Below are 15,389 nucleotides of genomic sequence, written 5' to 3' on the forward strand. Positions count from 1 at the left end.
CTAGAAATAGTCAAGTGTTTCTTTTTGTTTGTTTGTTTTTTGAGACAAGAGTCTTATTATGTCGCCCTCAGTAGAGTACTGTACCATCACAGCTCACAGCAACCTCAAACTCTTGGGCTTAAGCGATTCTCTCGCCTCAGCCTCCCAAGTAGCTGGGACTACGGGTGCCTTCCACAACACCTGGCTATTTTTGTTGTTGTTGTTGTTGCTGTTGCAGTTGTCATTGTTGTTTAGCTGGCCTGGGCTGGATTTGAACCTGCCAACCGTGGTGCATGTGGCTAGTGCTATAACCTCTGTGCTACAGGCACTGAGCCAATAAAGTTTTATTTATTTATACACACATATATATTACAGAGAGGATTGACTATTAAAATGTTCTAATCCCAAACTAAAATTATGGCTTGGTTTCCAAGCATCAAATTTTAATCCATCCATCTCTCCACACGTACCTCACTTTGGAGATCTCTTTGGTCTGAAGCTTGTAAGGATATCTCGGAGTTGACCTTGGACTTTAGGTCTGTGGAATTCTGTGCTTGCTTATCTGTTTCGCTACCATGACTGCCTCTCATCTCCTTCCTTTCTCCTGTCTATTAATATCCAGAATTTCCTACTGTTTTAGTTCAGCCCTTCACTAGAGTGTTAGAAAGATCAGGCTAAAATCATTAGGAAGAAGATAGAACCTGGACAAGGACTTTTTACAAGATCTAGGCCTGGGTTGGCGCCTGTGGCTCAAGTGGCTAAGGCGCCAGCCACATACACCTGAGCTGGTGGGTTCAATCCAACCCAGGCCCACCAAACAACAGTGATGGCTGCAACAACAAAAAAAAAATAGCTGGGCCTTGTAGCGGATTCTTGTAGTCCCAGCTACTTGGGAGGCAGAGACAGGAGAATCGCTTAAGCCCGGGAGTTGGAAGTTGCTGTGAGCTGTAACACCACGACAGCTTGAGGGCCTGGCTCAAAAAAAAAAAAAAGATCTAGGCCTTATAAACTATTTGGAAAGATGGGAACCAATTAGAGCTTGGTTTGTCTTAACCCACCTGGCTTGTCTTAACCCTTAAAAAAGAGAGATTTGCGTTTACATGGGAAGCTCTTAACACAGTAGGGAATTGACTTTTGGATAAATACTGTCAGATAGATGAATTCTTCTTCCCCAGAGTCTTAGATAAATTCATTCTGTTGACACTGAAATATTTTCTCTTTGCTGGAGGCACCATTTTGTCTTGTCTTTGGTACATGCTGTTCTTTTCTGCCTAGCACACTCTGTCCCTGCCTTCATCTGGCTTAATAATTCATCCTGTGATAGTCACTTCTTCCAGGAAGCCTTCCCTAACTAACCATTCCCATTCCCAGTTGGCTAAGCACTCCTTCCTATGTGCTTCCATAAATCCTTCTTACAGCCTTTACCATACCACATTGGGCCTAGCTGGTTGATTGATTTTCCCCCCTACTAAATTATAAGCTTTCTAATAGGGATTTTGTCTTGCTCACTATCCTGCTTTTAAGTTTTTCATACAGAGGCTATCTAAACTAGTGGGTACTTTGTAGTAAGACATCTGTCATATCTGGGTTCCAATCTAGGTACTGTGTATATATAATGGAAAGCAAAGCAACAATGGTCCTTGCTTCATGGAGTTCCCATGTTCATATGTTGAGTAGATGGATAAATGGATGTATCGGGTTGTTGAACTTTAGCTGTGTGCCCACTCCCAGTGTAGCCCTCATTTACCTTTATATCCTACAGTGTACCTAGATCAGGGTACTAGGTACCGAGGGTGGCAGGTTCGATCCCAGCCCTGGCCAGCTAAAAAAAAACAACAGTGGCAACTGCAACAAAAAACTAGCTGGGTGTTGGGCGGCACCTGTGGCTCAGTGAGTAGGGCGCCGGCCCCATATGCCGAGGGTGGCGGGTTCAAACCCAGCCCCGGCCAAACTGCAACAAAAAAATAGCCGGGCATTGTGGCGGGCGCCTGTAGTCCCAGCTGCTCGGGAGGCTGAGGCAAGAGAATTGCATAAGCCCAAGAGTTAGAGGTTGCTGTGAGCCGTGTGACGCCACGGCACTCTACCCGAGGGCGGTACAGTGAGACTCTGTCTCTACAAAAAAAAAATAGCTGGGTGTTGTGGCAAGTGCCTATAGTCCCAAGCTACTTGGGAGGCTGAGGCAAGAGAATCTCTTAAGCCCAAGAGGTGGAGGTTGCTGTGAGCTGCGATGCCACGGCACTCTACCAAGAGCGACATAGTGAGACTCTGTCTCAAAAAAAAAAGTTAAATGAGAGCACAGTTCCTATCTATAGAAAACTTGATATGTAAGTTCATGAATGACTATAATGTAATCTGTTAATGGAAGAATGTGGACTATTAAGGGAGATCCTTTGCCTATAAATCTGACTCCTAGAAGGACACCGTGACCTGATGGTGTTACCAGAGCCAGTTGTGACTTTCTCATGCTGAGGGGCTGGAGGCTTTCTCTTATAGGACAGCTCCAAGGACCCCTGGTGATTCTCTCTTCCCTTGGTCCATCCCTGTTTTAGAAGTCAGAAGAGCCCAGGTTTGCCCACCCAATCTCTCTGCCTCAGCAGCTACCCTCACATCAGCTGATGTCCAAGGATCAGGATGAGCAAGAGGAACTGGATTTCCTGTTTGACGAGGAGATGGAGCAGATGGATGGGAGGAAGAACACCTTCACCGCCTGGTCTGATGAGGACTCTGACTACGAGATTGATGACCGGGATGTCAACAAGATCCTCATTGTAACCCAGACACCACCTTACATGCGCCGGCACCCAGGGGGTGACCGTACAGGCAATCACACCTCACGTGCCAAGATGAGCGCCGAGCTGGCTAAGGTCATTAATGATGGCCTCTTCTACTATGAGCAGGACCTGTGGACTGAGAAGTTTGAGCCTGAGTACTCCCAGATCAAGGTAAAGCTTTTATTTTGCAGTGAGTGGGGGCCTAGGATGCCTGTAAACTCTGAAAAAGAGGAAGGCTTGTAGCTGTGTGATTTTAGTCAGGTTGCTTCAGTCCAGAGCTTCAGTATTTTCATGTCTGAGAAAGGGGTAGTGATTAATGCTGGGACATTAAGAGCAAGTGAACATGTAAACCAATGCACATGGAGGGAAGTGATTATTGTGGTACCTGAGCATCTGTGTTAACGTTGTAGCAGTTGATTAGACACTTTTGTGGGGAATAGAGTAAGGTTTAGATTGTCACTTTATTTGTCAATATTTAGACATATATAAACGTTTAAGAGCCTTCTAAGGATCTTGGCATTGAGTGTGGAAAATGGAGAAAAGATAGGTTCTTTAGAAAATTGCTTCCTGTAAATGGTTACATCTCTGTTGGCTCTTACAGAGTGGTATGTTTGGTGGTTGGTTGGCCTTTGGTGAGCCAGTGTAATAAGTAGCAGTGTGTTTGCTGGAGGTAAGGAGAGAGTTGCTCGGTCACTATGTGATAGGACAGTGGCAGGAGATGTGGAGAGGCACGGGAACTTTTGAGAGTCTGTAGTGAGTTCCTGGGGAGCTGTTGTCAGCCTGATCTCAGTCTTTATTGCAGGGTGGGTGGGGCAAGTACTGTCCTCTTTGGTCCTTTTCCGGATTAGCAGCACATTCATGCCAGTGTGACTTACTGAGGAATGGTGATGGGGCAGCTGAGAGCCTGGGGACCAGAATTCTGTGTATGTTAATGTGGGAGCTGCCCTCTCCAGCCTCCTGCCAGTCTTGATTCCTGAACAGGCTGGAGCAGCCTGCTTACTAACATTTTTCCCCACCCATCTCATATCCTCTCAGCAAGAAGTTGAGAACTTCAAAAAAGTCAACATGATCAGCCGGGAACAGTTTGACACACTGACCCCTGAACCCCCTGTGGATCCCAACCAGGAGGTTCCTCCTGGGCCACCTCGGTTCCAGCAAGGTGAGGGGCAGTCACTTGAGATCCTGGCATGGGTGAAAGGGTCTGGAGCACGCAGGTTGGGGAGTTTTCTTTGTATGCTAAAACTCCTCTCTATCTCTATAGTTCCCACTGATGCCCTGGCTAATAAGTTGTTTGGTGTTCCTGAGCCCTCCACCATTGCCCGCTCTCTACCAACTACTGTCCCAGAGTCGCCAAATTACCGCAATTCCAGGACTCCCCGCACTCCCCGGACACCACAGCTCAAAGACTCAAGCCAGACATCACGGTTTTACCCAGTGGTGAAAGAAGGACGAACACTAGATGCCAAGGTGGGACTGTCCTCAGGCCTGCTGAGCATCTTGGGCCCACTGCCCGTATTTCAGAGCTTTGCTTCTCCCTTACCTTGTCTGAGCCAAGGAGGTGCTGGATCTCCTGCCGCCTTTGTGCTCTTAGGCTGTTGGGCTCACCTGGGATTGAGTGACCACATCTGCAAAGTAGACTAGGTGTAGAAAGTGGTGGCATCATGTAGCAATGAAATGGCCTAAGGAAAAACCAGGTGTGAGTCCTTGGGCAAATCACTTTACTCCCAAGCCTTGATTTCTTTACCTGTAAGATAGGCATCCAGTTCCTAGCTCACAGCTGAGAATATTTTGTTAGAGAATAGATATGCAGATATCCGAAAGCTGTTGTAAAATGTGAGTTACCAGGTATAGATGAGGGCATCTTAGTACTGTGAGATCTTAATTCTCAGAGTTGTAGGAGTACAAATAGTAACAAACTCTGGACTGACCTTTGCAGATGCCTCGAAAAAGGAAGACGAGACACAGTTCGAATCCACCCTTAGAGAGCCATGTAGGCTGGGTAATGGATTCCCGTGAGCATAGGCCCCGGACTGCTTCCATCAGGTACCTGGGGAAGAGGGTGGTAGGCTGCTTGTGCGGTGGGGAGGGGGGCCGTGAAATCTACTGGACCAAGAAAATTGGTCTGAAAATTAGAGACCTTTATTTAAGTAAAAAAAAAAAAAAGCAGTGATTTGGGAAGTTTAGTTCAGGACACAGGAATGGGAGTCTTCTTTCTAAAGAAGTGGTGTTGCGACCACATGAGACAAGACTTTAGAACAGTCAGAGAGACTGCCTTTGAATTGGTTTCTAAAGCTGGGTATCTGCTGCCTACCTGAGGGAGGATAGCATTGTAATTGAATAAAATACAGATTTCTTGGCCCCACCCTAGGTCTATTAAGCTTCTGTGGGCCAGATTCCTTTTTATTTATTTTGGTAGAATGGCCCTAGTTTTTGTTCCCTGTTCTGATTCAAGGTTTGGGAGCCACCAGCCTATTCTGTTTAGTCTCTGCAGAGATGGCACAGACTGAAATAGGCATGGTTTTGGAAAAAGAATATGTAGTTGATCCTTGAACAATGAGGTGTGAGGACATTAGGGGCATTGACCTGCTGCTACCAGCACCACCCCAGCCGTTAGTCAAACCTACATCCCCCCCCCTTTTTTTTTTTTGTGAGACAGAGTCTTACAATATTGCCCTTGGTAGAGTGCCATGGCGTCACAGCTCACAGCAACTTCAAACTCTTGGGCTTAAGTGATTCTCTTGCCTCAGCCTCCCAAGTAGCTAGGACTACAGGCGCCCGCCATAACACCCAGCTATTTTTTGTTGCAGTTGCCATTATTGTTTAGCTGGCCCGGGCTGGGCTTGACCCTGCCAGCCTTGGTGTACATGGCTGGTGCCGTATCCACTGTTCAATGGGCACTGAGCCATCGGCTATTTTTTTGTTGTAGTTGTCGTTGTTTGGCAGACCTGGGCCGGGTTCAAACCCACCAGCTTCGGTGTATGTGGCTGGCACCCTACCCAGTGAGCTACAGGTGCCGAGCCCAAACCCACATAACTTTTGACTACCCAGAAACTTAACTACCAATAGCATACTATCGACTAGAAACCTTACTGATAAAATAATAGTTAATTAACGCGTATTTGTTATGTATCATATACTGCATTCCTATGATATAAGGTAAGCTAAAGAAATTATTATGAAATTCATAAGAGAAAATACAAAAAATTTTCAATGAACATTTACTGTTCACTGAGTGGAATTGGATCATCATAAAGGTCTTCATGCTGTTTGCCTTCACGTTGCATTAGCTAAGGAAGAGAAGGAATTGGTCTTGCAGTCTTGGGCTTGCAGATACAGAACAAAATTCTCATACAAGTTGACTCCTGCAATAAAAATCTGTGTTGTTCAAGTATCAACTATATAAGGATTAACCCATGATGGCTCATTAAGTAAAGCTAAATGATAAAAGTTATGTATTCTTTTATCATTTAGGTAAATGAGGCTGAGGCAGGGGGACCATTTGAGCCCAGGAATTTGAGATTGTAGTGAGTCATGAGTGTGCTACTACAGAGTGAGATTCCATCTCATTTTTATTTTTTTTACATTTGTTTATTAATTTATTTATTTATGAGACGGAGTCTCACTATGTTGGCCCAGGCTAGAGTATAGCTCACAGTAACCTCAAACTTCCGGCCTCAAGCAACTCTTCTCCGGAGCAGATGGTACTATAGTCACGTGCTACCATGCCCAGCTAATTTTTCTATTAGTTTGCTCTTGCTTAGGCTGGTCTCAAAACTCCTGAGCTCAAGCAGTCCACCCACCACGGCCTCCCAGAGTGCTAGGATTGCAGGTGTGAGCCACTGTTCCCGATCTCCATTTCTTTTTTTTTTTTTTTTTTAATGATTAAAAATTCAAGTTCTTTTTTGTTTGTTTTGTTTTTCTTTGTTTTTTTTTTTTTTTTTTTGTTTTTTTGAGACAGAGTCTCACTGTGTCACTCTTAGTAGAGTGCTAGGGCGTCACAGCTCACAGCAACTTCAAACTCTTGGGCTTAAGCGATTCTCTTGCCTCAGCCTCCCAAGTAGCTGGGACTACAAGCGCCTGCCACAATGCCTGGCTTTTTGTTGTTGTTGTTGCAGTTGTCATTGTTTAGCTGGCCCAGACCGGGTTCGAACCCACCAGCCTCTGTATGTGGCTGGCGGCATAACCACTGTGCTATGGGCACCGTAACCACTGTGCAATGGGCACCAACCCTAAAAGCTCAATTTTTGATATTGGACATATCTCTGCCGTTAAATAGTTCCATGGCCCTGGACGAGTCTCCTAATCTGTGTGAGCCTCAGTGACCTTTTCTGTTAAAAACCTTCTGACGGTTGATGCAGAGTTACTGAGACTTATGGGGATATAAGTTAAGGGCTCAGCACAGTACTTGAGCCCCTTGTTTGGTGCCCTTAAGAGAGACTGATTTTGGCTGATAAGACAGTATCAGAGGGACCCCTCCTAACCTTATGGGGGGGCTGCTGTGGGGTACCTAGTGACCAGAGACACTCCTCTCTCATGACCTTTATAGCTCCAGCCCCTCAGAGGGAACCCCTGCAATTGGCAGTTATGGCTGTACCCCTCAGTCGCTGCCCAAGTTCCAGCATCCTTCCCATGAGCTACTCAAGGAAAATGGCTTCACACAACACGTCTACCACAAGTATCGTAGGCGCTGCCTTAATGGTAAGTAGTGCAGAGGAAGAGGGGCTAAGCTTCCAGGGGGCCCTTGTTGAGACTGAGGGGGATAAGGTAAGGTAGGGGGGACAGCACAGCTGTTCCTTTCTCTGATCTCAGAGCAGAAAGTGTCATGACATTACAGCAAGAGAATTAAAGTTAGGCTCAGGCCTGGTAGATTTGAAATGTAGGAAGCTAAGAGATTATGGTATTCAGAACGTTCCTATTCCTTTATTTTCCTATATTTGTTTGTTTATTATTATCATTTGACAATTCCTCTATTATTTAAAAAAATGGTCAATTAAGTGTTTTTGTTGTCTCTGGCAGGTTTGCTAACTGACTCATCCACTGTCTAGTGTTAGCCACTGTATGTCACAAGAGGATAGCTTGTGTTCTCTTAGAACAGAGGCTGCCTAACTATGACTTGTGGGCCAAATCCAGCCAGTGGTCTCTTTTTGTACCCTGGAGCAAAGGGCTTTTTTTTTCCTTTTCTTTTTTTTCTTAAGCGTTTTTAAAGGATTATAGGGGAAAAAGAATCTATGACAGACACTTACATGTTTCCTGCAAAGCCTGAAATATTTACTCTGCAGCCCTTTACAGAAAGACTGGTCCTTGTTCTAGAAGATAGTGTAAGGAAAGAGCCTAAGTGTGCTTATGTTTTTCCTTTTATCAGAAAATGAGATGTCTTAACTGTAGGTATTTGTGTAGATTAATTGTAAAGATGCTCAAAACCATCTAATTACTTGTAGTTAACTCACCTACCTGCTTTCATTCAGCAAAATATGGTTGCTAAATTTTTGGTTCATCTCATTTCCCTCTTCCTTACTTTGTGGGTGTGTGTTGTGTGTAATGTGTAATAACAGTTCTGTTTGAAATAGAATACATATACCATACAATTCACTCAATTAAAGTATACAGTGTAATGGCTTTTAGTATGTTCAGAGTTGCATGTTCATCACCAGAATCAATTTAACATTTTTCTTGCCCTAAAAAGAATGTACCCCTTGCTCAGTGCCTGTAGCTCAGCAGCTAGGGCAACAGCCACATACACCGGAGCTGGCAGGTTCAAATCCAACCCAGGCCTGCCACACAACGACAACTACAGCCAAAAAATAGCCAGGTGTTGTGGTAGGCGCCTGTAGTCCCAGCTACTTGGGAAGCTGAGGCAAGAGAATCACTTAAGCCCAAGAGTTGAGGTTGCTATGAGTTGTGATGCCATGGCACTCTGCCAAGGGTGACAAAGTGAGACTGTCTCAAAAAATAAATAAATAAAAAACCAAATGTATTCTTAGTCACATTCTATTACACATGCATCCTCCCATCCTATCCCCCCCAAATCTTCCCAGCCTCCCCCAAATTACCAGTCTATTTTTTGTCTTTACGGATTTGCCTATTCTGGACATTCACATAATTGGTAATCAAACTATATACATGCTGTCCTTTGTGACTGGCTTCTTCCCGAGGTTATTTTCCAGGTTTATGCATGTTGTAGTGTGTTCCAGTACTTCATTCTTTTCATTGCCAAATCATATTCCATTGTATGAATAGATAGCATTTCGCTTATCCATTTGTCATTGATGGATATTTTGTTGCTATTTTTATTTATTGGCAGGGTATTTTTGGCCAGGGCTGGGTTTGAACCCACCACCTCCGGCATATGGGGCCGGCGTCCTACCCCTTTGAGCCACAGGCACCGCCCGCTATTTTTTACCTATCACAAATAATGCTATTTTGCACGTTGATACATGTTTCTTTTTCTTTTTTTTTTTTTTTGGTTTTGGTTTTGGTTTTTGGCCAGGGCTGGGTTTGAACTCGCCACCTCTGGCATATGGGACCGGCGCCCCACTCCTTGAGCCACAGGTGCTGCCCCATACATATGTTTCTTATGGACATAGGACTTCATTTACTTTTGGTGGAAGAGTAGCATTGCTGGGCTATGTGGTAACTACGTTTGACCTTTTTTAAACTTTTTGAGGAATTTCTAGACTAGACTTTTCCAAATATCATCATCTTATATTCCTAATAGCAATATACAATTGTGTGAAGCTTCTGATTTCTCTACATCCTTCCAACACTTGTTTTTATTATAGTTATGCTACTGTGAGCGGAGCAATATCTCCTTATAGTTTTGAGTGGCATTTCCTGGATAGCTAATGACATTGAGCATTTTTTCATATGCTTATTGGCTGTTTGTATGTCTTCTATGGAGAAATGTATATTCAGATCCATTTTTAACGGGCTGTTTGTCTAATTACTAAATTCAGGAGTTCTTTATTCTAAATACAAGTGCCTTATCAGTGCAAATATTTTCTTATCTCTCATTCTGTGGCTTATCTTGATGGACAAAAGTTTTTCATTTTAATGATGCTTATCTTATGTATTTTGTAGTTTATTCTGTTATGTGTTATTGTTTGATGTTACCATTTTGTACTTATAGGACTCCTGTGATAATTATTGTTAATAAGCAGAATATAATTTATTAGAATTCACAGACTATTTGTTCAAGCTTTGCCCTGTGACTATACTTTTTTTGTTTCTTTCTTTTTTTTTTTTTTTGAGACAGAGCCTCAAGCACCCTGGGTAGAGTGCTGTGGCATCACAGCTCATAGCAACCTCCAACTCCTGGGTTCAAGCGATTCTCCTGCCTCCACCTCCCAAGTAGCTGGGACTACAGGCACTCACCATAACACCCGGCTGTTTTTTGGTTGCAGCCATCATTGTTGTTTTGGCAGGCCCAGGCTGGATTCGAACCCGTCAGCTCAGGTGTATGTGGCTGATGCCCTAGCCGCTTGAGCCACAGGTGCCGAGCCTGTTTGATCCTGTTTTTTTTTGTTTTGTTTTGTTTGTTTGTTTGTTTTTGGCCGGGGCCAGGTTTGAACCCACTACCTCTGGTATATGGGGCCAGTGCCCTACTCTTTGAGCCACAGGTGCCACCTGTGACTATACTTTAAAGTGATGCCCGTTGTGAGGGGAAGGGCTAGACCAATGACTTGTTTCAGAAGCTGGTGCTACCTGCTTCTGGTGAGGTGAAAGCCCAGGGCTTAGCAGTAGGGCCTCACACAGAGTAGTCAGTGCTTGATACCTATCTGCTGAATGAGTGAAGTAGTAGATGATGAGCAAAGGAATTTGGAGATACAAGAAAAGGACCAAATCCTTAGGTGTCAGGATTCTTTGTCCCCAAAGTAAGGGCAGCCTGACCTTGGGACATGTCCTCTATCCTTCCTTCCCCATCAGAGCGGAAACGCTTGGGCATTGGCCAGTCTCAGGAGATGAACACTCTTTTCCGCTTCTGGTCCTTCTTTCTCCGAGATCACTTCAACAAAAAGATGTATGAGGAATTCAAGCAGCTGGCTCTGGAGGATGCCAAAGAAGGCTACAGGTGAGCAGGAGGTGGGCTCTGGTGGGTGCTTGGTAGTAGTTAGGGGTCCCTGATGGAACTGCTTCTGGAATTGTACTTGGAACTCCTTGCCTGTGTGTGTAGCATAAGCTTTATGAAAATTTTATTATTTTTAAAGGAGTAATAGATTCACATGCTTCAAATTTCAAAGAGTTTAAAAGATTATTTAGTGAAAAGTCATCTTCTCATCCACTCTGCCTTCTAGTTTCTTTTTCACAGGCAACCAGTATTGTTAGACTCCTGTGGGTCTTCTCTTAAAATACAGTAGAACCTCCATCACCTCCAAATCACAATCAAGTGTTCAAGAAAGTTGACTACTTCCTTAAGTTGACCTAATTTTCATAGATCGGACATGTACTACATGTATGTCCTGGTACAGTAAGCCTAGTTCCTCATGTTGACGAGGTTTTACAGTCCCTTGGGTTGTCCCTTGAGTTGTTCTGCTGTACTTTAATTCTGTGTGAGAACAAATCTGTGTAGTCTCTCATTGCCATTACCACTCTCTTTTTGTTTATGCTAATGAGGCATGCATTATAAATTCTTTTGTACCTTTTTTTTTTTTGTAGAGACAGAGTCTCACTGTACCGCCCTCGGGTAGAGTGCCGTGGCGTCACACGGCTCACAGCAACCTCTAACTCTTGGGCTTACGCGATTCTCTCACCTCAGCCTCCCGAGCAGCTGGGACTACAGGTGCCCGCCACAACGCCCGGCTGTTTTTTTGTTGCAGTTTGGCCAGGGCTGGGCTTGAACCCATCACCCTCGGTATATGGGGCCGGCGCCCTACTCACTGAGCCACAGGTGCCACCCAATACCTTTTTTTTTAAAAGACTAAATGCTATATGTTGGAAATCATTCCATATCCATACATAAGTAACTTTTCTTGTTCTTTTTTTTTTTTTTTTTGTAGAGACAGAGTCTCACTTTATGGCCCTTGGTAGAGTGCCGTGGCGTCACACAGCTCACAGCAACCTCCAACTCCTGGGCTTAAGCGATTCTCTTGCCTCAGCCTCCAAAGTAGCTGGGACTACAAGCGCCTGCCATAACGCCCGGCTATTTTTTTTTTTTTTTTTTTTTTTTTTTTTTTGGTTGCAGTTTGGCCGGGTCTGGGTCCTAACCCATCACCCTCGGTATATGGGGCTGGCGCCCCACCAACTGAGCCACAGGCGCCACCCTTTTTGTTCTTTTTATGGTCTTATGGATATGTCATGATTTATTTAGCTAGTGTTTAGGGTGTTCCCAATATTTTGTTATTAAAAAAAAAAAACATTTTTACCCTTAACCTGGATCAATGAAAAAAAAACTTTTTAATAAAGAGTCCTTACTGCACTCCAGTTTTCAAAGTAAAATGTATTCTCTGCAAACAATTTTTTTTTTTTTTTTTTGAGGCAGAGGCTCACTCTGTCATCCAGGCTAGAGTGTCCTGGTATCAGCCTAGCTCTCAGCAACCTCAAACTCCTGGGTTCAAGTGATCATTCTGCCTCAGCCTCTCCAGTAACTGGGACTGCAGGTGCCTACCATAACACCGGGCTAAGCTTTTTTTTTTTTTTTTTTTTTTGTAGAGACAGAGCCTCACCTTATCGCCCTCGGTAGAGTGCTGTGGCATCACACAGCTCACAGCAACCTCCAAATCCTTGGGCTTAGGCGATTCTCTTGACTGAGCCTCCCAAGTAGCTGGGACTACAGGCACCCGTCACAACGCCCGGCTGTTTTTTTTGTTGCAGTTTGGCCGGGGCTGGGTTTGAACCCGCCACCCTCGGCATATGGGGCCGGCACCCTACCAGCTGAGCCACAGGCGCCGCCCAGCTTTTTCTATTTTTAGTTAAGAGGTTTTTTTTTTTTTTTTTTCTGCCATTTTTTAAAGTTTCAGATCAATGTGAGGGTATTAACAATTAGGTTACAATGTTTGCATTTGTTAGGAAGAGTCCCTGTTGTAGTTGTGTCCTGCACCCAGAAGGCGTGCCATATACCCTTACGTTGTACCCATTAAGTGGGAGCATACCCGCCACCTCCCTCCTCCCGGAGTCTCACACTTGCTTAGGTTGGTCTGGAACTCCTGGGCTCAAGGTCCCTCCACGTCGGCCTCTCAGAATGCTAGGATTACAGGCATAAGCCACCCCCCACCTGGCCTCTGTCAGCAATTTTGAAAGTCTAGAAACACTTGAAGCTACAGAAAACTTACTTTGGAGAGAGCAAATGTTAATGTTCTGCCATCAAGCTTCCTAGTCTCTTCTTGACATATTTAATGCGTTTTGATCATTCTTTGAATGCCCTTTAAGTTTGTGCCCTTTCAGACCTTCCATGCATGTATAGTTGTAAAATTTACTTATTTATAAAAACAGCATTGCTCTACATATAACGCTTTCAAACATGTCTTTTGTACCTCATTATATATTGTAAACATCTTTCAGTCCCTATTTACATTATACTTTTTCATAGCTAACACTATTCATTTGTATGGGTTTACCATAAGTTTTTTAACCGCATCTCTACTTTTAGACATATACATTTTGCTTAATAATGCTGCTATATACAGTTTTGTACACCTGTAAGATCTAAATCTGCATTTTGGCCATTTCCTTGGCATGTTATTAGACATGAAATTGCTAAGTCAGATAAATAAACAAACCTAATTAGCATGGTCAAATGGCTTTTTTTTTTCTCTCTTCCTTTTTATTTATTTATTTATTTGTTTATTATTATTTTCTTTTTTGAGACAGAGTCTTGCTTTGTTGCCCTGGATAGAGTGCCATGGCATCATCATAGCTCACAGCAACCTCTAACTCTTGGGCTGAAGTGATCCTCTTGCCTCAGTTTTTCTGTTTTCAGTTGAGACAGGGTCTCCCTCTTGCTCAGGCTGGTCTCCAACTTTTGAGCTCAAGCAGTCCACCCACTTCAGCCAGACTGCTAAGATTATAGATGTGATCCATTCTGCACATAACCTCAAATGGCTTTTTAAACAGCTTATACCAGGGATTGGTAAATGTTTTCTATAAAAGGATAGACAGTAAATGTTTTAGGCTTTATGGGCTGTAAGGTCTCTGTCACAACTATAGGCAATCCCCAGGTTACAAATGAGGTAGGTTCTGTAGGTTTGTTCTTAGATAGTATTTGTGTGTAAGTTGGAACAGGAACATTTATCTGTTACCTATAATAGCCTCCATTCATACATTATCTATTACCTATAATAGCTCCTATTTGTGAGAATTGCATGTAAATCAGATGTTTATAACTTGGGGATTGCCTATACTCAATTCTGCCTTTGTAGCAGGAAGCAGCTATAGGTACTACCAACCGTTGGCAAACTATAAACATTACAAACTAGCACTGAATATTAACTTTCTTAAGGCATATTTGCCTTTTTTTCAGTACAGGAATAATATGTTTTAAACTGTATCATAGGTCCTGTGTTATGCGGGTACATTTCCTCATTTTATGGAGGAAGATTTCACTGGCTTGTGTTGTCCTACAGATACGGTTTGGAGTGCCTTTTTCGATATTACAGTTATGGTCTGGAAAAGAAGTTCCGGCTGGACATATTCAAGGATTTTCAGGAGGAAACCGTGAAGGACTACGAAGCTGGTAAGAGCCAAAGTTGGCTCTCAATGAGACCCGATCATCCTATTTCCCCAATTTGACCTGGGTCCTTTCTTGTATCCCACTAAAACCTCCCTTTCCTCTGAGCCTCTTTATCATCTTCTCACCACCACCCAGCTTCTCTCTCTTCTCTCCTCTTTCCCTGTAGGCCAACTGTATGGGCTAGAGAAGTTCTGGGCCTTCTTGAAATATTCCAAAGCCAAAAATTTGGACATTGACCCCAAACTGCAAGAATACCTCTGCAAATTCCGACGTCTTGAAGACTTCCGAGTAGATGTAAGTGAAAATTCAGTTTCTCTTTCTAATCCTAGTTATCCAGGAAAGAAAATTGGACCAGGAATCAGGGTACCTGGATTCTGGTTTCAGCTATGCCACTAGTCTGGGGATCCTTCTTCATGCCCACCACAGTTTGGGCTTTAGTTTCTTCATCTCTGAAATGGGGGTGAGAATGGCAGTGAAGGCTGATGGGACATGGTTATATGGTTGCTGCTACCTCCCTTTCCTGTGGCAGACATTGCCAAGCCACCAGAATGTTCTTTATCCTTCTCATAACTCTCCTTGTTGCTGTACCCCAGTTATCCAGTGTTTGATCAGGATATGTATGCAAGGTAATGTGTATTTGCTCTTTCTGGAAAAGGCCAGTTCCAACCCTACTATCTTCTTAGACATGAACAGTGACATCCAGTGGCGGATCTGGGTTATTGCTACCGGGTATACCAAGGGAATTGGTGATTGGAATACTACAATTGATTCAGCAGATACTGATTTGGTGTCCCTGTGCTGGGTGCTTTAGGGAATCCAGAAATGAGTGAAGGAGATTATTTCTCCTTCAAGGAATTTACAATGTAGTAGAGATCTCTGTTAGTCATCTTAGTGCCTTCACACCTTTTAGCTAGAAGACATACACAAATTAATGGCAATAATGGTCCTCACATTTATTATTTAAAAACTGCCAATTG

General features: G+C 43.6%; 1 protein-coding gene across 1 annotated transcript in view; it reads left to right on the forward strand.

The window, feature by feature from the left end:
• LARP1 (La ribonucleoprotein 1, translational regulator) overlaps positions 1-15,389 on the forward strand; it is a 64,579-nt gene that overhangs the window by 47,101 nt on the left and 2,089 nt on the right. Inside the window, exons 11-18 of the mRNA XM_053567092.1 lie at positions 2,529-2,921; positions 3,786-3,909; positions 4,012-4,217; positions 4,687-4,793; positions 7,297-7,448; positions 10,674-10,818; positions 14,306-14,415; positions 14,579-14,706. Coding sequence (XP_053423067.1) covers positions 2,529-2,921; positions 3,786-3,909; positions 4,012-4,217; positions 4,687-4,793; positions 7,297-7,448; positions 10,674-10,818; positions 14,306-14,415; positions 14,579-14,706 — 1,365 coding nt within the window. The remainder of the gene's footprint in view (positions 1-2,528; positions 2,922-3,785; positions 3,910-4,011; positions 4,218-4,686; positions 4,794-7,296; positions 7,449-10,673; positions 10,819-14,305; positions 14,416-14,578; positions 14,707-15,389) is intronic.

The sequence above is a fragment of the Nycticebus coucang genome, chromosome 17 (genome assembly GCF_027406575.1).
Source record: "Nycticebus coucang isolate mNycCou1 chromosome 17, mNycCou1.pri, whole genome shotgun sequence".
Taxonomy (NCBI): Eukaryota; Metazoa; Chordata; class Mammalia; order Primates; family Lorisidae; genus Nycticebus; species Nycticebus coucang.